At 37.7% G+C, this 27,457-nt stretch overlaps 2 protein-coding genes across 3 annotated transcripts; both read right to left on the bottom strand.

The window, feature by feature from the left end:
- Positions 1 to 3,866: 3,866 nt before the first annotated feature.
- mtx1a (metaxin 1a) lies at positions 3,867 to 13,154 on the bottom strand. The gene is made up of 8 exons (XM_032559316.1): positions 13,024 to 13,154; positions 10,679 to 10,748; positions 10,509 to 10,588; positions 8,360 to 8,452; positions 8,094 to 8,276; positions 6,752 to 6,828; positions 5,142 to 5,299; positions 3,867 to 4,254 (listed from the first exon to the last, which is right to left on the bottom strand). Exons 1-8 carry the CDS (start codon positions 13,102 to 13,104, stop codon positions 4,028 to 4,030), a joined length of 969 nt encoding a protein of 322 aa, XP_032415207.1. The 5' UTR covers positions 13,105 to 13,154; the 3' UTR covers positions 3,867 to 4,027.
- A 1,120-nt stretch (positions 13,155 to 14,274) lies between these two features.
- LOC116717733 (uncharacterized) lies at positions 14,275 to 22,778 on the bottom strand. Of its 2 annotated transcripts, none has more exons than XM_032559315.1 (7): positions 22,491 to 22,778; positions 20,287 to 20,661; positions 19,930 to 20,214; positions 19,063 to 19,150; positions 17,757 to 17,811; positions 15,895 to 16,019; positions 14,275 to 15,299 (listed from the first exon to the last, which is right to left on the bottom strand). In XM_032559315.1, exons 1-7 carry the CDS (start codon positions 22,540 to 22,542, stop codon positions 15,242 to 15,244), a joined length of 1,038 nt encoding a protein of 345 aa, XP_032415206.1. In that variant the 5' UTR covers positions 22,543 to 22,778; the 3' UTR covers positions 14,275 to 15,241. The 2 variants fall into 2 exon arrangements, with proteins under 2 accessions (XP_032415206.1, XP_032415205.1); XM_032559314.1 differs by having other exon boundaries at positions 14,275 to 15,302; positions 22,491 to 22,769.
- Between the last annotated feature and the right edge of the window lie 4,679 nt (positions 22,779 to 27,457).

Below are 27,457 nucleotides of genomic sequence, written 5' to 3'. Positions count from 1 at the left end.
CGCGACCGGAGAGAGGGACGTTCATACAGGATTCAGCTCCGAACCGGACGGGTCCCTGTCCGGTTCTGATCCAAACGGAACCCGAAACTAAAAGGAAAAAAGTTGAAGAATCAAATCCAGGATTTGATTCAGAAACAGCAGAAACTGATGCGGCTGAGCAGCAGCAGCTCTAATTCACTTTAGCGCAGATTAGCGGCAGAATGACGGTTAGCTTCATGTTAGCATTAATCAGGTTGATTTCAATGTGTTATTAATTAATCGCAACTTAATCCCAAACAACGAACAATTTAAGCAACATTTTGATTTTTAAAACTCATTTTCCTGCTAAATTATTAAATAAATTGACATGAGCTCATCGACGACAATATTTATCATTTTTAATTTGATCTTCAACCATCAGATTGGCGCAAAGTTCAGCTTTTCAGTGTTTCAGGAACTCTGGAGGCTGACATTAGCATTAGCGTTAGCTGCTAACGTTAGCAGCATTAGCATGCTAACATGTTAGTTAACATTGAGATGCCATTTTAGGCTTGAATAGTTTCACTGACAGGCTAACTTCTTTTAGCACAACTTGAACACAATAATATGTTTTTTCCAGATCAATTTAGAAGCCGAATTTAACCGAGAAGCGACTTCGTCATCCATTGCTGTCAGCAGATTTAGCTTGTGCGTCACATTTGCAGTCGTACCAGGAACAAACGGCTACAAATGTTTTGTATCAAAATGTTTTTTAATTGACTAATTTCATCAGCATTGACATCAGAAGCACCAGATGCCAGCAAATATTTAACATATCAATATTGGCCCAATAAGTAAATATTCATTATTAAATCATAATGACCAATGCTTGTTTGCATCTTGTTACTTCAGGTTGCTGTTTGTTTGGTCATGTGACATTGATCCAGGATTCTCGGTTCTTTAACTGCAGTATAATGTTCCTTGTTGTTTATTCACAGCGTAGAAAGGATAGGAAAATGTAATATTTATAATATTGGTAAATTTTCACATCAGCGCATCTGGACATTTTAGAAAACTAAAATCACATGACATGCAGGTAATCTGTTCTCAGTTTTTGATCTTTGAGGACTAAAAATTGTTTAAAAAATCTAAATATATAAATGAAACTTCAGCATCTCACTATGAAACAAAGAAAAATTTAGCAGGATTGCTTTTAAACAAAATAAATTTTTAAAGTGTGTGGCTGGAGACGAGAGGAAGAAAGTTTGTTCTTCTGAATTCACCAAAGATCTTTTATATCTCTGAGAGTCTCCACTCCCCCTGACCCGACGCTGCAGGTGCTCCAGGTTCACGTTCCCTCGTGTTTTAGGGTAAACATCAGATATTAACAGGCTGTTAGAGTCAGCAGTTAGGAATGCAGAGCTGCATACTGTCAACATGCAGCAGCAGCACAGAAACAAAGGCCACCTCAGAGAGGCTCTCCTTAATAACAGACGAGTTTCAGGCAAGGTAGCTTAACGCTAGCTGGAGTTATCAACCAAACTACCACAATACACTTAAATAAGACTAGGATGAACAACGTTAAAGCTAAGCAATGCTAAAACACCAAGACAGGAATAATCTGAAGTAAAATTAAACTATGATAAGAGAACCAGAGGTAAAATAATGGCAAGCAGGGGCGGATCTAGAAAAATATCTATGGGGTGGCAAGAGGGGGGAGAGGATGAGATTATATGAAGTTACATTAAACTAAGATAAATTACACAATCTAAGATAATTAAACTAATCTAAGGGAAGATAAACATGGATAATATTTCCTAAACTTATTTATGTCAAATAAATGTAAGAATTTCCAAGTTAATCTAAACTAGATTAACAGTTCATGTTATGTTAAACTAAGGTACGTTAACAGAAGATAAGCTAAAATAAGCTACTAGAGCAAAGTTAACCTAAGCTAGCATGAGATCAAATAAAACTAAGCTAATAAAGCTAAAATAAACTGAGGTAGGCTAACAGATGCTAAGCTAAGGGTTTAGACTAAGTTAAAATGAGATGCACTAAGATAAAGGTGATCTTTACTAACCTAAGCTAAAAGTTAAGCTGAACAAAAACATGACGCCTGATGTCTGTTAAGCTAACAGAAGCTAACAAAGATTTTAAAAAGCAACTTTTGGAAGACTTGGAGAACTATTGATCATACCTGATTTTGTAGCAAAATGTTTAAACATTTTTCATCTAAACTGTTGAGTTAAGTTTTTTTTTAATTAAAACTGTTTGACAAAAAAAGTTTTTTAAAAACTTGTGCTTAGGTTCTGGAGAACGTTGATCCATGGAACAGGAAACATGAGTTTCAGGGAGGAAAATGTCCAGGATCTGAAACAAACCCAACAGTTTCTCCTCCAGCTCTGCTGCTGTTTGTTTCGGATCCTGGAGCGTTGCCATGGAAACGTGTATTTAACAGCAGGTGAGGTGAGGAGGGAGGAAACTTCTTCATCCAACCGTCTGACTTGGTTTTCCTGCTCAGCCTGCAGCAGCAAAAAGCAAAGCATGGAAAGTGAGAAACAGGAGATTTTCCCTTCAGACACTGAGCTGGTTCCGTGTTGGTTCTGCTGGTTCCGTGTCGGTTCTGCTGGTTCCGTGTCGGTTCTGCTGGTTTCTCCAGTTTCTCTGTGAGCAAAATGAAAGGAGGATTTTCGTCCACAAACTGTTTCCAGATCAGCTCTTTGGCAGTGAGGGACCCCGGCCAGGATTCCTGCATGGTGCCGTCATGTGCAGCTGGGTGTCCCTCAGGAGGTCTGGACCGGGTCTGGACCGGGTCCGGACCGACGGCTGGAGGCTCAGGGCGGAGGGGCCACATTTACATGCTCCCAACTGGCTTCACTGATCCAGGCTGCTGTAAAAATATGACTCAGAATAAAAATATATGGAGCCGTTTGTAAAGTTACAGGCAAAAACTAATATTTTCAGCAAGTTATTCATTCATTCATAAATATCAGTTTCAAAATGTTTAGTTAGCAAGCTACAAATTTAGTTTACATCCTAAATACTTGGCTCCAAACTAAATATGTAGCTAGGAAGTTAAAGATTTAATTTACAACCTAAATATTTTTGCTTCAAACTCAGTGCTTAGCAAGCTAGCTACATATTTGGCTTCAAACCAAATACTTAGTTTGTAAACTCAATATGTAACTTGCAACCTTAATATTTAGCTTAAAGTACATAAGTAGCAAACTACTTATTTAGCTTCAAACCAAATATTTAGCACAAAAATTAAATAGGTAAATATTTAGTTTAAATCTAAATATTTAATTACCAAGATAAATATGTAGCTTTAAATTAAATATTTAGCTCCAAATATTTAATTTGCAAACCAAATATTTAGTCAGCAATGTAAATATTTAGCTGCACTAGTTATTGTTGATGCTCTTCATTCAGTTTTTCTCTTCCTCTTCTTACAGGATTTCTGTAAATATCTTTGTGAGTTTTAAGGCTTTTTAAAAGAACAGTGTCAATCTAAGAAATATGACAAATACCTCCTGCAAGTTAACTGAAAAACTTAGCTTATTAATTTAAGTAGTAAAATTGAATAATTGCAACTTATATTTCAGCACTGAGATGAAACTTAATTTTATACTCCGGTTAACAAACTTGAGTTTAATTTATTTTTTCCTGCATCAGATTACAGGAATGTTTCCATTTTATTTTCTCAAACAAGGAGCGTTAATCAGCAGGTTTCTAGAAATGGCTGAATATTTCTAAAAATTCAATCCTAATTTATAGATTTGTGCTGTAATCTGATTTTAGTTTAGTGAAAATCAGAAACATTAAAGATGTAATCCGACAAAAACAGAGGATCTTCCTAAAAAGAAGTAATTCATGTTTTCAAACATTGCTCAGATGAAGCTGCAGTGGGTTGAATATCTTTATTTCCTGTTCAGCACCCTGACCCACTTCCTGTCCGCTCCAGGATCATAAATTATTTCTGTTTGGATCTCTTCCTGGCCGCCCCCCGCGGCGGTGAACCTGGAAAAGCTCTGGCTTCTCAGTCCCGTATCGTCCTTCGTTTTCCTCAGCCGTCTCCTTCTTCTTCGTGGGCCCCGATGTGCTCCGGGTCCGGCGGCTCCTCCAGCGCCTCCTGGTGGCCGTGTTGGATGGACACCATGCCGGTCAGCAGGGCGTAGCTCAGCATGGCGCCCAACGCAAACAGCGCCGACAGAAGCTGCTTCCTGCGCTTGTTGGGGACGTTGTCAAAGTCTCCGGCCTCCGGCGCCGCCGGCGCTTTCTGGGCCGACGGCTCTGCGGCAGAGAAATGATTATCGGAGGATTATCAGCTGTGGCTTTACGTCAAGGCGTTAAACAGATCTAACGTGTTCATGTTGTTATAAAATGTCTTCTGCAAATATTTCATATTTTCCACTTCATTTTTACAACAATTACATAAATAACTAAAGTTCTTATTTATTATTTTCAATAAAAGAAACAAATCTGGAATATTTTTTAGATGTTTAAAATATTTAAATATCTTTAATTTTTATATGGTCTCCAACTAATATATTTAGATAGTTAAAATATTTCTCATTTACATATTATTAATTTTCATTCATGCAAAACATTCTTTAAACATTTATATAATATAATGTATAATAACATTTATTATTATAATTAATATTTAAACATGTTTATATAGCTTTATAATTTATTTTTAAATATTTGAAATATTTAACATTTACATAAGATTTTGATTCCATATCATTTTTATTTAATTTGTGTATTAAAATAGTTATGACATTTACATAGCAATTAATTAATTTAATTAACACATAACACTCAAATGTTTAATTTATAAAATATTTTTATGATAATTTACTTTTTTATATTTAAAATATTTCTCATGCTGAAGGTAAAACTTTAATAAGTGGTTCAAGTTATTTTCTTTCTGTGACTCCATGTTTTCCCTGCACCAGATTCCTCCTCCTCCTCCTCCTCCTCCTCCTCCTCCTCCTCCTCCTCCTCCTCCTCCTCCTCCTCCTCCTCCTCCTCCTCCTCCTCCTCCTCCTCTGTCACTGAGCTCATCTGTTTACAGACAGTTTATATGAAGTCATTTCAACCCAACTTCCATAATTTTAGGGCCCAGAAGTGACTTGTGGAGCATTTTCCTGCAGATGCTGCCAGATGTTGCTCACCTCGGCCGTCTCTGGGGAAGTAGAGCAGCAGGATGTTGGAGCAGAAGTCGCTCAGGTTGTCCAGGGACTTCAGGTGCTGCTGCAGCTTTCCGTTGGGAAGTCTGCACTTCAAGATGGGAGCCAGGTGGCCGAAGACGTAGGCGTCCAGAGACGAAGGCCTGCAGGAGAAACCAGACAACAGAAATGGCAGCGTTAATGTGTGAGCTGCACACGTCCCTTTGTTAATAAAGTTTGTGATGATTTATTGAAGAATGGTCTCCAACTGAAAGTAAAATCTGGCCTGCAAGCTAAAATAAATAAAGATCATTATAATAACTCACTTAAACAAAAAGGCAATTATTATTGCCATCATAATCCATGCTTACGGACAAATCTCGTCCAAAGCAACAATGTTTTAAGGCTGATATTGTCACTGGACGATCCGTAGCGTTGGAAGAAATATTTACGGATTATTCTTAGAATGTACATCAACAAAGTGTAACATATTTATTTACAGTAATTAAAATACTTTTTGCTATCATTTGTCATTTTGGTAGGACATGTTATAAATCTCTTAATGAATAACTGTCAATTCAGTTAAAGAATTAGAAAACAGTATTTGACTCACTGGACTGTTAGCTAGCGGCTACAGCCGGTGCGCCCCCTGGTGGACTCATCACGAACAACAAAAACATATATTTTTTATAACTTTGTCATTTTTTGGCCCTACTGGCCTTTATTTAAAAGTGCTCAGACAGAAAAGCAGGGTAACGAGAAGGAGGGAAGACGTGTGACAAAGGTCACCAGGCCGGGATTTGAACCTGCGACAGCCGCGTCGAGGACTAAAGCCTCCTGATGTGGGCTAACCCTGCACCACCACACACCCTGATTGTAGCACCTTTTTTGATCAAATGAATGTTATCATACTGGTGTTTATGTGAAGCGCTAATTAAACTATATTTCCTCACTTTTGATTCAAAAGTGACCAAAGTGAGAACTGTTGCAAAATGCGATAAAATCGTTTTGATTTTTATTTCTTGTAATTATATTCAATTAATAGACTATTTTTATGATTTCAATGGCATACAACAAGAAAATTAATAAAAATACCCTCCCTGTAAGTATTTCAATCACTTAGCTCTACGCCGTTACATTCGGCCATCTTGGATTTTTTTTTGCTTCCTGTTTTGGGACATTTTTGGGGAAACCAAAAAAGTCACAGAACAACCAGAGGAAGATCCAAGACAGTTTACAAAAACTATTAATCTGGTATAACTTGTAAAAGGCAGCGCAGAGTTTATTATTATTACCTTTAATAAAAGATAAAAGATAAAACATTGCAGAACAAACCCAAAATACACTAGCAGTTAGCAGCTAACTGTTAGCTGCTAAGCTAGCGGGGCAACTGGCATGTTAGCATCAAAATGCTAACACAACAGAGTGGTTATTTCACTCTCTAAACATAGACTACATGACACTGCTTGCTGTAATAACACATATTATATAATATAATAAAACTTTGTAGAAATAATTTCCAGGCAACATGGGCGCTGTACGTCGGGAATAAATCACTTTAATAATCGTTTTAAATCTCACTCTGAGGTGGGAGATGGAAAGTCTGCAGAACTTACGAGTCTCCGAAGAAGAACTTGTGTGAGCCGAGTCTCTGCGACAGGAGGTTCATGCACTCTGCAGCGTCCCGGTACAGCTGGAAAACACAGGTCCAAACCGCGACTCAGAGGGTAAAACTCCACAACAAACACGATCCTTAAACACCTCGGTTCTGATAAAAACACCGGGTCCAAAATGCCTCTGGCAGCAGGAAATACAAGGAGGTTCCGAACATCACCAGAACCGGAACAGAACAGTTTGAAGGGGATAGTACAGAAAGAATAAAACGAGAAACTAGACTGACCTTTGACCTCAAAGGATTCAAGAGGGAGAGAATGAAGCTGACCTGAGATTATATTAAAATAAACCAGATTAATCAGATAAAAAAAAAAATCCTTTTGCAGATTTTTCATTTAACAACAAACTTATTTTACACAGTATCAGCAGTTGGGCTCCAGAATGTTTTTCCTGCAGGTTCTAAAGGGGAGCGAAGCATTTTACTGAGGATGCTATGATGGATCTTTTACCCTATAATTAAAAACACACACACATTTTAATCAGACTGATTTGAATTTATGTGACGCTTAGACATCAGCACGGATCTTTGAGTCATTAGCCAGATTACTTCCAGATAATATATTACATTATTTAGGTTAAATCAGCATTTATGATAAAGTAAATCAAAAAAACTGACAGATTAAATCCCAACCAGAGGAGCTCTTCTACTTCATTTAGAACAACGTTGGATGAATATCAGGATTTATTCACTCATTCATCTTTCTGCTCATTTTCACATCAGCTTCAAACAGAAACTGCTGCTTCCTCAGGATTTATTCAGCAGGGAAAGAAGCAGAGAGCAGCCAACTATCAAACATGGTGGTGGAGGGGTGATGATGAGGGCTTGTTTTGCAGCTACAGAACCTAGACTCCAGATTTAACGTCTTGAAATTGGGCCTCTGTTTCTGCTCTTTCTGAAGCTCCGCCTCCAGGAAGTCGTCCCAACATGGCTCCTCTATTAACCCTTTAAAGGTTTTATCAGCGTTGCTCTGAGCAGCAGCTCCTCCAATGGGCTCAGCAGTTCCACCAAATGTTTGCTAATTGCTACTGGCTAGTCTTAAGGAGCTGAGAAGGGGAGGAGCTTCATCTTCAAAGGCGGGGCTACGTCCACCCAGGCGTTTTGCACAGCTGAATGGTTGCCATACAGATTAAAGGATTTCTCAAACAGGCAGTAAAGAATCAAGGCAACACTCCTGGTTTGTTTACGATGAGAGAATAACTTTAACACATGATGAAAAGCCCAGAAAAGTGGATTTTAAATGATACCGGCCCTTTAAGCTGTGGGAAGTTCCAGCTTGGTCTCACCTCCTTCTCCAGCTCCTCCCCAGCCTCCAGGTGCTCGTCTCCCCTCAGCAGCCGCAGCTTCTCCAGCTGCCGGCTCTGCATCCGGCCCGGCAGGAAGAAGTTCAGGGGGAACATCATGTGCTCGGCGTACCAGCGTCGGGTCACCTCCACGTAGTTCTTCGGCTCCACCCAGAAGGTGTAGATCTGCGGGAGGAAGTCCGACCCGCAGGCTGGTGAGCGGGTTCAGGACGGGAAGCAGAGATTCAGGGGGAAATCATCCGTCTTACCAGCGCCGGCATGAGCTTCTCCTCCAGCAGAGAGATGAAGGCCAGGCTGTCAGCACCTTCTTTAGCCGATAGGTCGAAGTCTGCATTGAATTTCTGAGGAAACACAAAACAGGAGGGTTTTCAGACACTGCAGATGCTAACTCGCTTATGCTATAATCTGAAATGTATAAGCTGTAAACTTTCACCTTTTTAATAAAGTTTTTCCTGATTTATTTTAGTATAGCATCTAACTGAAATATACAAAGCAACGCTAAAACCAACATTGCAAACACTTAATAAAATAAAAAGCATTTTAACTCATTTAAAAGTACAAATCATCAAACCTTTTTTTACACAAAACAAAAAAAGACACTTATTATTTTTCACCTTATGCCATGATTACGGACAAACATCCAAACCAACAACCTAACTTTAACTTATAAACACTTCGGCATTACATTCTCCATCTTGGATTTTTCTGCTTCCACCGTTTTCTTTTTGGGGTAAACAAAAATGGCCACCGAATAACTACCAGAGGAAGCTCTAAAAATGTTTACAAAAACAGTTAATGCAGTATAACTTAGAAAATGTTCAACAAAGTTTATTATTATTATTATTACATATGAACATAGCACAATCAACCCAAAATACACTAGCAGTCCGCTGCTAAGCTAGCGCCTAGCAGGATAAGTAGCATGAAATGCTAACGCGGTAGAACGGTTATTTCACTCTCAAAACATTGTCTACAAAAGACTGGTTGGTGGAATGAAAAAATACTCTATGATAAAAACTTTAGTATTTGGTAATATTTGGTGGACGTTATTAACGTTATTGACTTAAAGCTAATAAAAGGTGCTTGTCCACTTCTTCATTTATATGAGGACGGCAAAGTGGGGTAAAAGATGCACTGCCACCCTGTGGTGTAACTCGATATTACGGATAAATTCAATACATGTTCACCCCTTTAACTTCTGTTAATTTATTGACAATTTGATTAGTTTGTAACTTGTTGGATTCACATTGCGGTGTATTTAAAGGCATAACTTTCAATAATAAATAAAAAGCTGCCTGACCCTCATTCTTCTTCTTAACCTTTATATTCCCAGAATAAATAAAACCCATTAAGATTAAAAACCTATTTTTTCTGATTCTGATGTAAACTAAAGGAGACAGACTGGAGCAGAAAGTTCTGGAGAAGTTCAGCTGTGATTGCTGCAGCTTCACTCAAACAGGAGCACAGTTCTGGTTCTGGTTCTGGTCCAGTCTGAAGCTCTGCATGTGTGTCTTACTGGGTGTTGGAGAGTTTATAGGTCTGCAGATTCTGGTTGGAACATTTTCATGTTCCTTCACTACCGTGAGGACATGAAGTTATTCTGAAACCAAGGTGAGAAGAACCTGACAAGGAGGAAAAACCACCAAAGATCAGCGTTGGGATGAAGAAGAAGTCGGGAGCTGTGGTTGGAAACCATGATGACGGAGACAAACAAGCAGCAGAAACGTGACTGACGGGGTTTAAAAGCTGCAGCCGAGTGTGAAGACCGCAGTTTGCTCCTCCTGCGGTTTCTGGACAACCTACCGCAGCGAGGTTGCCCCAGAGCATGCTGGGTAATGTCTTCCAGCTGCTGCTGATCCCAGCTGAAGCCAGACGTTTGGCTGATAACCGCAAATGACGAAACTCCAAGTGTAACTACAGATAAAAAGCACCAGTTTCACAGGCAGATTTCCACTTAGAGCCAGGAAAAATATCCTGTTACAAGACTTTTTAAAATCGATATTAAAGGATTATTGACATAAAACAAGTTCCTTTATCTTGCTGAAATGTTACTTGTTAGTTTTGCATTTTTTCAAGTGTAGATATTTGCAGTAGGAAGTAGACAAAATACTTGGTAAGGTTTTATGTTATTGTTATGAGATTATTTTGCTCCTTTTATAAAATCTCTGCAAATTATGATTAAAAATAAAAGATGCAAATGAGCGACTGGTTGGACTTCATGTTCAGTCCACAAAGTTTCACATTAAAGGTATCTGGTCTCTCTCTATGTTTTAAATCTTAAAAAATGTCATTGTTGCAAAAGTCGTGTCAACAACCGTAAATCCAGGAGAAATTTACCTGAACTACTTATTAAAAAACAATAAATCAGTTATTTTCTCTGCCTGGTTAGACATTCACCTGTTTCCTGAGGTGGATGATGATGTCAGAGGGGCGGGACAGAGTCTCGTTCTGATTGGTCCTCAGAGCAGGAAGAGAGCCTGGTGAAACCATGGGAAGCAGTAAAGCGTGAGAAGTTTTGGATGATTTTTTCCGTCGGAGTGAAGCGGAGCTGCAACGATCCGACTCACCGCCGGGACTCCGCCAGGGGTTGCAGATCTTTCTAAGCTTCAGCGGAGCGCCAGCGAACTGAGCGTACGCCTGCAGAACAGGAGGAATCAGAGACACATCTTTACTCCGGCAGTTTAACCTCCAGTTAACATTTTTTATTTTCAAAAAAGCAACTAAAAAATCTAGTGACTTAAAATAGCAACTAGCAAAAAATCGAGCAACTTTTTTTTTAAAAACGTGACTAACAAAAACTCTAGTACCATTTTTTAAAAAGTGACTAACATTTAAACAAAATTGTCAAAATTTGCACGTAAACAAATATGGAACCCTGAAGAGTCAAATTATCAGCAAAAACAATAACATGTGGGGGTTTAGTCACTCTTTAAGAGTTAAAGTCATAAAACTCATCAATATTTGTTATATCTGTGAAAATTGAAATTATGAAAAAAATGTAACAAAATAAGTTGATATTAAATATTTCTAAGAAAATCTTTTGAGGAGCCGCAGATGGATAATGGCTGTTCTCAGATTCAGACAGAAACTAGTTTTAATTTAAGCTGCAGCAGAAATCAGTAGCAGCTTCAGGAACCAGAATAAATGATCTCTGCAGACGGCAGGAACAAACCTCTCCTCATGTAGGGATGTGTGGGTTTCTGTTAAACTGCCCGAGACATGATGCAAGCATCTGGAAAATGTTCCCAGAATCTGATTAAATCACTGTTTTTGTTCACATGAGTTCTCTCATTCAGGCTGTTTATGCTTAACGCCGCCTTTCGGTTCCTCTGCAGGTCGATCCGGCGGGACCAAAAGCAGCTTTCAGACAGACACAGTAAAACCTGACTCAGAGCTTCTGGAAGTAAAAGCTGCATAAGAACAATTGGCTGCTAGTCGAGAGCCTCACTCAGTTTTACAACCAGGAAAAATAAGGAGGAATTTCCTCATAAAACTGTGAAGACATTTATTCCACCAGCTGCATGTGAGGGAACTGGAGCTGCATATGGATCAGAGGTTCTGCTGCTCCTCCTCTGGGTCTGGGTTCTGTTTCTGCTTCAGCATCACCAGGCAGGAGGTAAAGTCAGTTTGCTGGATGTGTTTGTTACATAACGTTTAAGAGCTCAGACAGGGTGGGACATCACAGCGTCCGTCCACCTGGTCACCGCCCAGGTGGGCTGAAGCCCCGCCTCCTCCATGCGTGAACCCACAGCCAGCTGTCACTCACTAACTGGTTTCCCATCAGCGTCATTACCCAGCATGCACTGCTGCTGGGTAATGCTGACTGATGTGAAGCCAACACTAACATGTTTGAATCAGGTTTAATCCCTTAGCGGTCTGCAGGCGCAAAGCATTCTGGGTGGTCGTCATCATCTGATCTGTCAGTCTTATGTAAGAAAACAATTTTAAAGTTCTGCTGATTCTTAAAGCTGCAGTGTTTACTTAAAGCAGACGAACCAATCAGACTCCAGGGAAGTTCATTTACTAACCAATCACTGTCTGGGTTCAACCTGCAGCAGAAACACTTCCTGGTCAAAAGCTGAGACACAGAAACATCCAGAAACTGGACGTCTGAACTGACAAGGAGCTTTCTACAACTAAATGCTTTTAATTTATGCTGAACCTCAAGAGAAAATATTCAGAAAATCAAACTTCCAACACTTTAAAGCAGTTTGCTGCCCCCTGCTGGTAATCCGCAGAATTACACAACATTCATGAACATCCAGATGCTTAATTTTAGGATATAAATCATCCCGAATACTTCAGGATGAATACAGTAAGCTTTGTTAGGACAAATGACAAATAAACAATAAATATATTTGCTGTTTTTTCTACAGTTTTCAAAGCTACGACCAATCGCAGCCAACGATGATTATAGCAGGTAAAAATGCAACAATCCGGCTTCCAAGGTTGATTTTCATTTTCTTTTGGTTCCAGTGATTAAAACGAATAAAAGAGGAAAACATGCTCCAGGTTTAGGAAATCCAAGCTTTTGAATATTAACGTTGTTATTATTAAAACTTTCAAAAGTACCAAAGACCACGTGATCTGCAGTTAACCGAGTTATTTTAATATTAACTGTCTTAATTTCCCACTGGAAGACAGAAAGAGTTACTCAGTTAAACTACTGCGGCTGTTTGATCAGCTTCCGTGTGATTTTTCGTTAAAATAAACCTTTAAATTACATTTAAAATAAGCCAGTTTGACCGTCATATTAAACCGGATTATTTAAACTTGTTTAAATAATCCGGTTTAGGTGCCAGAGCCTCATTCAGCGGTTCGGCTGCAGGATTTAACCCGCCTTTCGGTAGCAGAAACACCGCCGACAGGCAGCCGGCGAACCGACACCGACTACCAGCGGCCGAACCCTTACCAGAACCACCAGGCAGTCGGTGCTGACAGACGGTAAATCCCAGTCTCCTTCCCAGCAAAACAACTCGTCGGGGGCCGCCATCTTTTTCAACCGGAAGATGAACTTTAACACCGGAAAAGCAGCGCTCTTCTCTACCGGGGGCTACCAAAATAAAATAAAATAAAATAAAATAAAATAAAATAAAATAAAATAAAATAAAATAAAATAAAATAAAATAAAATAAAATAAAATAAAATAAAATAATTTTGTATCATCTTAAAAATGATACTTAGTAAGACTCAAATAATCTGTGCAAATTGCATGTAATTCTATTGAAATAAATTCATACGTGAAACATCAGAAATCATTCAATTCAAGTAGAGAAAACATAATAAAATCATTGTGAAGAAAATTAAATGAAATAATTTTAAACTGAACAAAACAGAATACATGGATAATAAACCAAATATATAAAAACTAACTTCTATTATAACATAAGACTATGTTGTTAAAGTCATATGATTAATAAACAAATAAACAATAAAAGGAAGAACTGGCAGCAGTTAACTGCATATGTTGCAGCCACCAATCTACATATTAAAACAACTCAAATTTAATTGAAAAGTTTAATCTCAAAAACTCAGTAGACACGCAAAATATACCTGAATTTTGGCGAAGTTGTGGTTTAGACGTTTGGCCACAAGCGTTCTTGTGTTAGAAATGAGCTTCTAAACCAAAGGTCAATCTCAAGAAATCTACAAAAGTGGTAAAAAAAAAGAAAGAAAGAGAGAAGCATTAATTATTTAAGGCAGAATATAAGAAAAATTGAACTCAACCATGAAATCAACTGAAATCATTAATTTTTTTCCCTTCTGCTCTTTAAAAAAAATCTGTTTCCTATTTTATAAAGGAGTGATGACTCAATGACTCCTTCTTCCTCCAGCTATATCAAATAAAACATGCAGAGACGACTGATTATGATGCTTCTTTCTGATTATTCACCATCAGTGCTGCAGCCTGCTGCAGAAACCGGCGGCGGGTTCCTTCTCCCAAAACATAGAGTGGTGACAGAACTTCCTCCTCTTCACTTCTCAGGAGATAAAAGTTGTGAAACTGCCGTCTTCTGAAACACATGACTCTATTTCACAAACATTACATTTACATAGTACAGTTTCAATGTGATGCTAAAAGAGAAGGAAGTTATAAAATGGTCCAGTTTGAGGATTTTGCATTTCAGCAGAGTTTCTCCTCAATAAAAACAGGAACAACATGTTTCTTTAAAGGTATTTTTATCTACACACCAGTTTTTAGAAAACATGTCAATGATGCCTAAAAAGCGAAAAGATTTTCAATATATATCTCTGAATTTTTGCTCTTGCAATAACTTTCACATTATAATTGCTTAAAAAGAGCATGTGGTTAAAATAACTACAAAACATGTGAGAACATAGCCTCAGTAAAGACGGGAGGACCGGAAGAAAGTAGGTGGAAGAAAGAAAACATGTTGTACTTCATGTCTTTTACAGCATTACAGAACAGCAGCATATTTACGAAGCTAATATACCGACTCCAGACTCCACCTAGTGGTCTGGAGCTGTTGTCCTGATTGTTGCTTTTGTTTTTTGTTTTTATTTTCTATGCAGCATTTTTCTGTTGCATCTGTTGCTTTTTTGTGTTTTGGAGTTTTCATCATTTATGTATTTGCAACTCGTTTGAACCCGTAGGCCACCATAGCTGTGAGTTTTTAACAACAAAAATACTGGTTAGGATAGACATACTGCACAATTGTATATATTTTTATATATTGTTATGTCATTATGTACTATTTACATATTCCATACAGTCTCTAGTTGTGCTTGAAGATATTTACAGATTTCAGAAATAAAAGTTAAACAACAGGAACTGCGTCACATTTAAAGGCTGTTTTTGTTTTGTCAGCAGCATAATTTAATTTGGTGACATTATTTATATGCCATTCAGTTTCTAACACTGTCTGTTAAATATTTCTGCTCTGCTTGAGTATCGTGATTCCTTCGGTTCTGACCCGGTTTCTCAAACAGAAACAGTTTGAGCTTCAGCTGCAGCAGGATGGAGGATTAATAAAGAGAATCCATGTGAGTCTAATCTGGCGCACAGATCTTCCAGAAAGCTGCTTCTTCTTCTTCTGTACTGAGGTGAAACCAGAAGATGTTGTCGGTTGATTCAGCCACATTAAAATGGGAGGTCGCGGGTCGTGACCTTATCCTCTGGAGGCTACTGAAGAGTAGATGGTCGGATCAGATTCTTCTTTTGCTTTTCTGCACAGAATAAATAAAAAATAAGGAGTTATAAATGTAAAAGTGTCTCAGCTCCCTGCAGGATCAAAACAGAACCACTGCAAAGTGTTGCTCCAGATCTGAGTCACACAGCAGAGATGAAATTTAGAGATCACATGATCATCACCCAGAGTCGGGTCGTAACTAGTAAAAATACTCCTAAAAATACAATTTTCAAAAAGTTACTCAAGAAAATGAAACTCTTACTTCAGTAAAATTTCTGGATTTTCTACCCACTGAATGAAAAACAAACCAAAATTCACCAGACAGACAGACAGCTGCAGTTCCTGTTAAAGTTTCTGAAATTTTTTATTGAAAGAAACTTATTTGAACAATTTTCCTTTGCCTGACTTTGCTATTTTTTGTAATTTATATGAATTATTGTTATTTAAATTTTTTAAATACAAAAATTTCCACTGAACTCTAATATTTTGGTTTGTCTGATGATGTATTTTTTAAATATTAAATGATTGATAATTTGATCCGCTACTCAGTAATTGACTTGGCTTTTTAACAAATAGTTCGTTCTTTCAGTCAGTCAGTCAGTCAGTCAGTCAGTAATGTCTGCATGTCCTACCTGTCCAGTTTGCTGTGTTTGAACTGGACCGAAGCGTAGCTGATCTCCTCAGCCTCTACTTCCTGTTTCTGACTTCCTGTTTCCTCCAGGAGGGGCGGCAGGACGTTGCTGTAGATGTGATCAGTCTGAGGAGCGCAGAGAGAAGAAGACAGTGAACACTGAGGAACGGACTGCTACAGCTGCAGGAACAAACTTATTACTGTTTATCATCCTGACTGTTACTTTATTGCATCAAAATTTTCAATTGACCTGATTATCTTCAGCCTTCAGTAACTTCTGATTATTTAATATTTGCAAAGCAAACTATTTCTACGATGTTTTGTCTTCAAACATGTAGTCAAACATGGGAGCTGCCTCCTCAAACTCAATCTGGTTCTGGTTCAAAGGAAGCTTTTCCTTTCCACTGTCACCACGTGCATCCTCAGTTTGACTGACTGCTGCAAAACAACCAGCTGCAAACACCTGGTTTTATATATATTATTTCAATCAGATTTATTTGTCCTTGTGATTTATGTAATCGGTCTGAAACGATTAATCAAGTTAATTGATTAATCCTTTACACACTCAAAAAAGGCAATTTGCTAAAAAATAAAACCCATATTTATAGAAGTAATTCAGCCAAAACTGTACAAAAAATAGATACATTTTGCAATGAAGACTGAAAAACACTTTATTCTGTAAATATGTTTTACCCAAAAATTATCAATTGGCTCTTTTAGCTTCACACTAAAATAATGTGGTTATTGTATATCAGGCAATAAAATGTTTCTTTTCCTATTTAAAAAAGAAATCTAACCATTTGTTCATTTGTACCTTTGAATGCATTTTAAATATAGTATAAAAAAGGTTTAAGTAGTTAAATAAAACAATATGTAGAATGTGCCATTTAAAAAAATCTGATAAATCAGTTAATCTTCAGAATAATTGAAAGATTAATTTATTACTAAAATAACCGTTAAATGCAGCTCTAATATTAAAAAAAGTCTTAATGTTCAGAATGAGATTCTGTATTTGTGATGCATAAACGACTATATCTTGATTTTCCACATGGCTTCTGGTAATTACAGCGGAGTGTAAGTAAAACACGGACATTTACACATGTAGCTGCATGTTCCCATGTTATAAGGTATTTAATTATTAGTCTTAATCGGTTTAATTGTCCAAGTATTAACACAATATAAACTCGTGCGCTAAGTAAGTAAACTAAATGCTAGCAAGCTATGCTAGCAAGCTAGCTCGTGGCTGGCGCTTCTGCATGCTAATAGCTCTGCATGCTAATAGCTCCAGGCTAAAGTCTTTTCATACAGTTGAATTTATTGTGAATAAAGTCACTTCTTTACATACTTTACATTACTGCTTTACATCTGTATTACAGACTCTGTATGCAGGTTTGCTATTCCCAAAACCAGGACAGCAGCTTTATTTAGCTTTGTACTTCTTGGCCCGGTAGCTGTTTGCTGGTGGTGTCCACATCTTCAACACAAAAAGTACCTCAGTAATGAGGTACTTAGTTAAAATTAGTTACTGCTAATACAGTAACTAATTGTAAAAGAAGGTTTAATAAACTATAATTGTAAAATGGAGTACCGCAGCCAGAAGGTTGGGGCATTGTAGACTGTCTTGCCTTGGAATCCATGTTTCTATTGGCATTTTATAGATTTTTTTTTTTTACTTAATCTAATAATTTAATAATTAATTAAAGTCGCAAATAGAAACATGTTGGATTGGATCTTGCCTTTACTTCCTTGCCCTTCCTGACCTCTGTCCAGTCAAGCAACTCATAAACAGAGGCTAATAAATAAATAAAATAAGACATGAATATGCCAACATCGCCACAGAATCGATGACAAACAGGAAGTCACCTTCATCTCTGTTTCTCCTCTCATGATGTTTGGACTCCCTGCTGCTGTTCGCTTCCTGCAACAAACAAAGGCTTTAAACACAGAAAGAACTAATCAAATAAAAAAATAATCCTCATTGATGTTTGGATTTTGGTGGTAAAATCTTTTAACTCCACCCTGATGACATCACAGAAGGTGGTGTTGCGCTTTGGTGGCTGAATGTGGATGAGAAGGTTTAATAAACTCTGCTTTAACACACATTGATTTCTAAATAAAGGTTTAATTACTCAGCTTCCTGTTTGTCTTCAGGAAGGTTCTGGAAACACCCAGACAATCAAAGCTCGTTAATCATCTACAGTTTGTTTACAAATGTAAAAAAATATGTTAAAATGAATTGAGATTGGAAAAATATTTGCTCAAATGTTATTGACAGTGATATGATGGATGAATCTACTAGTCTGTTTTGGGCACTGCTAATTAAAATGCTAGCTGTGCTAAACCTAAAATACTTATTAAAATTTTAAATTATTAAATTTAATTATTAAATTTAGTTATACTAACATGAAAGAGCTACACCAACATGGTATTTAGATGAAGCTAATGGCTAATGCTAAAACTTCAATTTAAATTCTACCTGCTCTTGAAAGACTATAACCCTACTGCATGTTTCTTGTTTGAAATAAAGTTATTGGAGCAGAAACAGAGAGAGAACGAGAGGAAACAGGCCTGCAGAGTAAACAAACTTCAAAATAAGAGCGTGAATATAAACATCTACTTAGAGACTCTTTAGCAGTCCTCAACACAGATATCAACCTTTGTTCAACTAAAAGTTTACAGAACAGCCAAGTAAACCAGCGCTTTAGAACTTATCAGGAAAAATAGGAAGCTAAGTGCGGTAAACACTTTCAAAGTTAGCAAACCTCTTCGGCAATGCAACTTTATTTAAATAGCAACTTTCAGCCAAAGACAATTCAAAGTGCTTGAACAAGAAAATTAAAAACAACATTAAAAAAAAATCAAGCAGATTGAAAATAAACAAAATAAACATTAAAATTTTGAATATAGTGAATGAATAGAATTAAAAAAATTAAGAATAGGAAACGTCAAACAAGAAGTTTTTAACCTTGTTTTAAATCAACTGAAGGTCGGAGCGTCTTACAATGAGCAGGAAGTTTATTCCAGAGTGTTGGAGCATAAAAACTAAAAGCTGCTTCACCGTGTTTAGTTCTGACTCTCAGAATAGTTAGTAGGTTTGATTCTGATGATCTTACAGGTCTGAGTGGTTTATATTAGCTACTCTATTAGCACATTAGCACTACTGCGGTACCTTTTAAAGATGAAGATGAGGAGGATGAGGGTGGTGACCACCAGCAGGACTCCAAACGTCACAGCAGCAGCCAGAGGAAGTTTAAACTCTGGAAAACAGAAAGTTTCTAACTATCAGGCTTACTCTGCAGCTGGACGCACCTTTCAGATTCTATTCAATCTAGATGATTTCAATTGTTTATAGAGGATTTAATTTTCAGAAAATCTCAAGAGTTTAGCTATAAAAAAGGGGTCAAGCACAACCCAAATAAGGAGGCTTTGGTCCCAGACGTGGCTGTCGCAGGTTCGATTCCCGGCCTGCTGACCTTCGCCACATGTCTTCCTGTCTCTGTCTCATTACTTCCTGTCATCACATTTTCAAATAAAAGCCACTGCAGCCAAAAAACCTTTTAAAAAAATCTGTCACATGTGGTGGACACATAGCTCAGAAAATTAAAGTACGATGAAAAAGTTCCTTATTTTTGTCCTCCATTTTACAAACTCATCAGTTATGTAGATTTATTACGACTTGAATAAAATATGTAAAGTTTTTATTTCTTGTAGTTTTGATGATTCTGGTTAGCAGAATGAAAACCCAAATCCAGGAAGCCCCGGTCGCGTTGCTTGCTGCTCCGGCTCCAGGCGAAGATCTCACAAAGTTTTTCAAGGATTTGAAAGACAATCCTGTCAAATCGGAGCTTATCCTGGATGCTAGGACTCCATTACTTACTACACTTTTTCCTTCCACTAACTTTTCTTGGTTTGAAATATTTTACTCATTGTGTGAACAGAAAACATTGAACTTTTTAAAGATCTTCTAGTTTTTTTTAGATGTTGCTGTTGTTGCTGAAAATGTCTCCAGAACCAACTAGAATCAACCAGAACCAACCTTTCTCCTCCTCTTCCTCCTCTTCCTCCACCTGCAGGCTGAATGGCTCTGATTGGGTCTCCATGTTACTCGTCAGAGCACAGCTGTAGTTCCCAGAATCCTTTGCGGTCAGAGGGCCGAGCCGGAGGGCGGAGCCGTTCCCTGGGAGGGCGTGGCCATCTTTCCTCCAGGTGACCTCCAGGTGAGTGAAGGTGCAGGTTGAAGTGATGCACTGCAGGGAGACAGTTTGACCTCTGCTGACCTCTGACTTCTTGCTGGAGCTCTTTATCTCCATTTTGATCAGATCTAAGTGAAACGTTCTCATTAGTTTCCATTAATATCTGTGATTATTGTCTGAATGTGACATGTTGATCTTACCAGCCACTGAGATTGTGACTCCAGTCGGGTTTGTAAAATGTCCAGCAGAATTATCTGCTTCCATCCTGAATCTAAAGGTTCCCATGTCCTCCATCTTAATGTCTCTGATCTGCAGAGTGCACTTTGCCTCCATGTTGCCCAGGTAATGAAACCGAGGCTCTCTGGCCGTTGAGTTGCTGTCGTAAACAGACGGAGTCGTTCCCTGACAGATCGGATGATTCTTACACCAGCGAACTCTGACGATCCTCAGAGGAATCTGTCTTCCTTCAGGAGAGAAAGATTTCAGAGGAGTGAAGTAACAGGGCAGGATGACAGTCGACCCTCTCACTGCACAGGTCGATCCAAACTGGTACCGGATGGTTTGGGCCGCGGCTCCTGGAGAAACAGAGAGTTTAAAATGATTATCTGTGAAAGCCTGATCTATATTACGCTGCTGCTGTCCATTGGACCGCCTGCGTCTGCTCCAGCTGGACTTGTTGTAATCACTGTGACCACCAGGGGGCACACCCATTGCGTGAACACGGATATTGTGCTGCGAGTTAGAAACTAAGTAAATTCTGCTTCTTGTTATCGGCTCCATAACCACAAAGCTAACCCAGAAACACACTGAAGTCACAAAACGCCTCCACTGGCAACTTGTTTTTTTATTTCCAGAGACTCTGATGTAAAACTTAAATAATCTCATCCAGAGCTGCTCAAAAGATGGAAAAAAAGAAAAGAGAAAAAATGCAAACAGACAAAAACAAACTCAGTTTGTAACATCAAATGAGGATGATAAAACAGGTAAAAAAACTGATCAATCAAGTTAATAAATTGTTTGGTGTTGTAGCAAATGTAACATAAAGCTGCATAATTTAAATATTTTTATGACTCAACGCCCTATGATTGTCTGACAGTCAGAAGAAAGATGCATCAGCCATGAGCCAGTGAACTGCTGTTATTACTCATTCAGTGAACATCACTAGGATTATGATGAGTTTGGAGCAGCAAATTTCCTCAGATACTCGGTGATTCAGCTCATTGTGACTCAATTAATCAGAACTTTGTAAAACCGGATCGGTGCTTCTTTAAAACAGCTCGTCTGCAGAGGAAAAACATTACAGGGTCAATAGAAAGTGTGAATAAACTCGCAGAGAACGGTGCAATATTTCTCTAACCGTCTGTGAACAAACATTTGACGTTTCAGAAAAGGAAATTCTGATGTAAAGAAACGTGTTGGAAACTCTCTCTAACTCATGTCCTCATATTTATGAAATCTAAGTTGTGATGGAACTGCTTCCTGGAAAAACATGATGTAAGAACGCTCTTATTTTACTGAAAATGTTTCAGTTGTTACGCTTTAACTTTCAAGGTTTGGATTTCTCTGAACACTAATTTTAACGAGATGTGCTCATGTTGGAATAAAGCTACATTGTGAAGCAACTCTACTTTCACTGGCCTGGAAATATTTAAAGAAAATAAACTGAATTACTCTGAATTAGTGAAGAAGTGGGCGGCTGAACCTGAAGGCCTGCCGCCTCACCGTTACTCACTCTGTGTTTTAAAGAAGGCAGTTTGGTTGTAAAAAGGAAAAAATTTTTTCAGGGATTTGGATTGTGTTGCGTTTTGAATTTGTATTTTTATTTGTTTTTTGTGTTTGGCCTCAGCTGTTTCACTCTTTCCATGTAAAAATCAGATTTGAACATTTCCGACGCAAACAGCTGACAGGAAGTCCGACATTAAATGAATAATTTACTGCATAATATCAGTGATTTGATCTACAAATACTAACTTTCTGAATAATGCATCAAACATGTTCCTGGGGTGTCATGCAAAATGAAAATTATGATCAAATTTTAAACATATTAAAGTTAATTGTTTTTTTTTTTTGCATTTTACAGCTAAATATTGAAGTGTTTTTTAAAATGATGCTTCATTTAATCAGGTTGTTCTGATTTTCTTCAACACAAAGTGAATGTGTGAAATAATAATGTGACTCATTCAGGAAAAGAAGAACACGAATCAGCAGGAAAACCAAAGAAATAACAAACACAAGTTTCTAGAAACCTGCAAAACTTTCTCGTTTCTGTACGAACTCAGCCGGACTCAGAGTCAGAGACGAAGGAGAAAAACTCTGCTGTCAATAAAACTTTAGAAATTATTTACACAGATTTAATTTCCTGCTTCCAGGTTCTTTTCTTCCTGATGAAGATCAAACTTCTCACCTGCCAGCAGGAACATGAAGCCCCAGAAAACCTTTTCACCTCCAGGAGCCATCCTGAGTTTTTAGACTCTTTGCTGCTGATCGTTCTGTCAGAAAACTGATCAGCGATGATGTAACTTCCTGTTTTCTCTCTCTCACTTCCTGCTTTATTTGTTTTTCCAGTAACTCCTCTCTGCATGTTAAATTAGGCCGACTGCAGCTCAGCTTTCAGAAGCACTCAGGTAGAAATTAGTTGATGCGTTATGTGAAAAAACAAGGCAGGAAGTGGAAACGTTCCTGGTGGAACTGAGCTTCCTGGTTTCCTCTCTGAGGTTTGGAGCCGATTTTTATCCAGCAACGGAAAGAGGAGCCATTATTTTAAAACGTTTCTATTCCGCTTCATCAGTGGAATAGAAACATGTTTTTCCAACAGTTAAAACTGCTGTGTGTGTATTTAATGACAAAAATAAAAAGAATTAATTATTAAACAAGCAGCTTAAAAAAATCAAAGTCAACATTAGCAAAGAGGAACCGATGCAAAGCTGTAAATTAAATGTTTTCTGACTCATTTGATCTAAAGACTGTAATATAATCCTAATGAAAGACGTAACTCTAACCCAGCATAACATAACAAAAGCACAGGAAACAGACAGGAAGAGAATTACAAACTTTTTGTGTTTTTTAAGCTGCTGGTAAAAAAGCTAAATATTAATGAAAAACCAGAACAGAATAGTATATTCTGAATATGCATCAGAATATACTAGATGTATATTCTGTATATTTAGATATAATTTTCTTTAAACTCAGACTTTCTATTAAAATGTTTTCAGTTGCAATAAAGAAAAACGAACCTTTTCCTGGTCAACCAGAATGAATTGATTTTAACTGATCAAATAGATTAATTATTGATGTTAGACCGGCCCACTTTACATAACAACCTCTTGTTATTAAAATTAAACGTGAGAAAAAGTTGCAAGTTGTGGGGCGTCTTGACAGAAACGTTTAAATGATGCAGCATTGTGCCACACGGTTCATTGACTGAACCTCGTTTTGCTCCAGCCGTTTCATCGTCCTGGTTACTGTCGGCTCATTTGTGAAAAACTTCCCAATGTTTGCACATTTAGCTGCAAAATTTAAACATGCAAAAGCACATTTAACTTCTTCCTTTTATTCTCTTTCTGCTTTGCTCCATCAGGTTTCACGTCAGGTTGCCTCTGAATACCAAACGGCAGCTGCTATTGGTCTACAGCAAGCCAATTAAAATTTTATTTTATGGTAAAACGGCCTGCCATACTCGCTGTGGCTACCACTCAAATAAACAAGATTATATCTGGAGAAAATATGAATCATTTTAAGAACTAAAAATAGACGACATGTTTAAATAGGATTCACCAGACATTGTCTATATTGTGATAATATTGCAGACACTCACTGCTATGTTGTAATGTCTATAGAAATATGATTTATTTCAGTGATTAGGCTGAAACTCTTTCAATGCAACAGCAGGTGTCAGTAGTGAGCCATGAAGTGTTGAACTTCCTGTTTATTCTCTGACTTCCTGCTGTATTTTTTTCTCTCTGCATCTTAAATTAAATCAGCCTAACCGACTGCAGTTCAGCTTTTCTAAAAACATGATCAAAATCAGTTTTCTAGCTGATAGTTGTTAGTAAATGATGTTCAGGAAGAGGTGAAACGATGATCTGCTTGGTTCTTCTAAAAATCTAGATTTTGGTAAAATGATTATATTTCTATATTTTCTGTGAGAATGTAAATCTGTCCAGGCCTGAGGCTGGGACGGATCCGGAGCGCTGACTTTGTTCTGTATCTACAGTCTTAAAATAAAATCTGACTATTTTGTTGCTTTCAATGAAATCATAAATAATAAAAGCAAAAAGTTCATCTAAAAAATTTAAAAAATGTAAAAAGGTTGAACCTTCTGCAGCAGTCAGCGTCGCATCACCTCCTCTGATGGAAACTAATGACGCTTGGAGAGAGGGCAGCGGGTTAAAACGTGAACTGAATCCTGGCTGTGAGTACCAACTGGATCAGAACCTGCTAGTGTCGGAGCGTTTCCCACCACCAGTCCAGCAGCAACAGGAGAGGAACAGAAACTAAACACATGAACACGTCCTGAGAACCAGAACTCAGACCAAACTCAACTCCAGGTCCGACAGTTTGTGGCGTTTTCGGACATAAACCCGATGGATTTCTGGACGTTCTCCTGCCGTGGACTCCTGAGCGAAGCAAGAACTTTGAGTTGGATCCGTTTTCTGCCGCCATGTGGGAACTCGTTTCGGAAAGCCAAAGGAATCCAATCAGACTGAGTCGGGACCTGAAGGATCTGATTTTTTTGTTGAAACCCTGCAGCGTGTTGAACCAGAACCAGAACCACCTGAGCCAGTCTGACCAGCTTCATCATGTCCAGTAAAGGAAGAAACCTGGCGGAGGTGAGGAACCTCCTTCAGTCCTGCAGTGGATTCAACTCGGAGCAAACCAAGAAGTTCTACGACAGCGAAACGGAAACGTACGGACAGGTGAGACCAGAGAACAGAAAAACGATACAATTATAAAACCTGAAAGCCTGAAAGCCTGAAAGCCTGAAGCAAACATAAACCTGAACTTCTGGCATGGATGTTAATTTAAAACAATCAGTTACACATTTCTTTATTCCACTTAAAAATTTCACATCAAACTAATTTTTAAACAAAACATAAAAACAAAAATCAGTTTTTAAATCACCAACCTGATGAGGAAGTAATTCATGAACTATTTGATTAGCATGCTACTCAGTATGCTAATGATGCTATCTGTCCAACCGGCTAAATATCACATTAGCATGAAATTCACAGTGCTAGTTTTACGTTAGCCAATAGTTGCTGCTCCAAACAGTCCTAGATATCCATATCTGGAAGAACTGCAATGGGTTTTTTTTTCTGCAATTGGTTCTCATTCAATCACCTCCCAGCAGTTAAAAGCCAGCCCGTTTTCCCCTCTTTTTCAGATCCTTTTGTTCTCTTCAGGTCGATTGTTTTTTCCTGGCATCGCTTCGTTGTTCCTGCGGTTAATAAATGTCTGTCAGGCCTTTTCTTCTGTCTGCGCTCGGGTTTAATTCCACAAGACACAAGAAGAAAGTTTTTGTTTTTTTGTGTTGTTTTAAAAAATGACCAGATTAAAAATCCAAAGTGGAGTTGCTGGTTCTGACCTGCAGGCTGATTCTACCAGAACTTCTGGATTTCCAGGCTCAATCTGGTTCTACTGGAGGTTTCCTTTCTACTGTCACCACATGCATGCTCAGCATGAATTCAGTGAACCGGATCAAACTGAACCAGCTTTCATATGTGGGTTGAGTTAAAAGTGTTACCTCTGTGAACTTTGACCCCTGCAGGACTTTGTGGATACGTTGGAGTACCGCGCTCCACATCAGCTCATCGATCTCCTGGTGGCCAACTTCTCCGGAGACCGAGGGACGATATGAATCTGCAGCGCGTTTCACTGCTTGCTGCATGTTTGCACCTGTCACTGCAAATAAATGTTTGATCCAAAGAAGAGAAACATGTATAAAGGTACGATTGTTCTGGAAGCAGGCGGATTATTATTATTATTCCAAGTTTTACTCAAACATCAAAACTCAGAAAAACCTGCAACAGGAGATGAATCAGGAACATTTATGTGTGTTGATTTGGTGTAAAATGTTTTTTCACTCTTGCATGTCTGATGTTTTCATGTTTAAGATATTTGGTACCTTTTAGGTTTATTTTTGCCTCCTTAAACTTTCTGAACATTAAAGCAATAATATAATCTTAGCTTGGATGTTTCTTTGACTGATTTCAGCCTCTAAATTTGGATTATTTCAGTCTTTTTTAGCATATTTAGGTAAATTAAAGACTGTTTGTTTATTTATTAAATTTTCTATTTTTATTTTTTTTAACAAAGGACCAGTAACATTTCTGCAGCAGTTAATCCCGTTCATGGACAAATAAGGGCACTTCCTGGTTATTATCTAACATCCGGGAGGCCAGAAGGGGGCGGAGTCTCCTCCTGCTCCTGGAGGACCATTTGAGGGAGGAGAGGAAGCGCCAGGGATGTCTCACTCCAACCACATTTCTGAAGACGACAGTAAACATTCTCCATAAAATTGTTTCTAACAAAATAAAAATTCCCTTTCACAAATATAAGTAAGAAGACAAGGTTTTATATCAAACATGTCTCACAAATGTCATAAATCAATAATCTACAAATTGATCAAAGACTGGAGCTGTATTGTCAAAGAAATAAGTTTATGATAATGATAGAATCACTCTTTCACACAAAAAGCACCTGTGAAAAAGTGCTGCTCCTCTTTATTTTTCTTCAGACCATCAAATAAATATCAATATTGGCTCAAGATAACCTGAATGAATACAAAAACTGTTTTCAAATCATGATTTAATTTATCAAGGGGGAAAACTATCCAAATTGATCCTGGCTTTAAGGAAAAAGGTAGTAGCCTGATTGTTTAATCAGAAATGACCTAAAACCTGTCAGTAAATATAACAGGTGTTTAATGCTGCAATGCCACAACGTGTTGTTTTGTTGTTTACAGAAAAGTTTATATATAATGTCAAGTTTTATCAAAAGTAAAAGCAGAAAACAGAAACATAATTTTGTATATTGTCGTTTCTATTAACTTCCCGATTGGATTAAAATAAACTTTAATACAATTAATATTAATGTTTCAGTATATGTCATCACTCAAACACAGTCATGAATAAAATATATCTATAAATAGACACAAACACTAATTACTGGATAATTCAATTCAAAAATACTTTATTTATTCTAAGGGAATTAAATGTTGTAACTCATTCATTCAGAATTCTTAATAATAATATTGTAAATGGTGAAAGAAGAATTTAATATTGTATAGTGTAAGTTTAATTATTTAACCAAAACCTACATTTTAAAAAACATTTTTATTCTAACTACATTTTAGAAAACAACCTCTCCACG

Source organism: Xiphophorus hellerii, chromosome 3, assembly GCF_003331165.1.
Source record: "Xiphophorus hellerii strain 12219 chromosome 3, Xiphophorus_hellerii-4.1, whole genome shotgun sequence".
NCBI lineage: Eukaryota > Metazoa > Chordata > Actinopteri > Cyprinodontiformes > Poeciliidae > Xiphophorus > Xiphophorus hellerii.
Note: the sequence above shows the minus strand (reverse complement) of the source record. Positions and strands in the feature narration are given on the sequence as shown.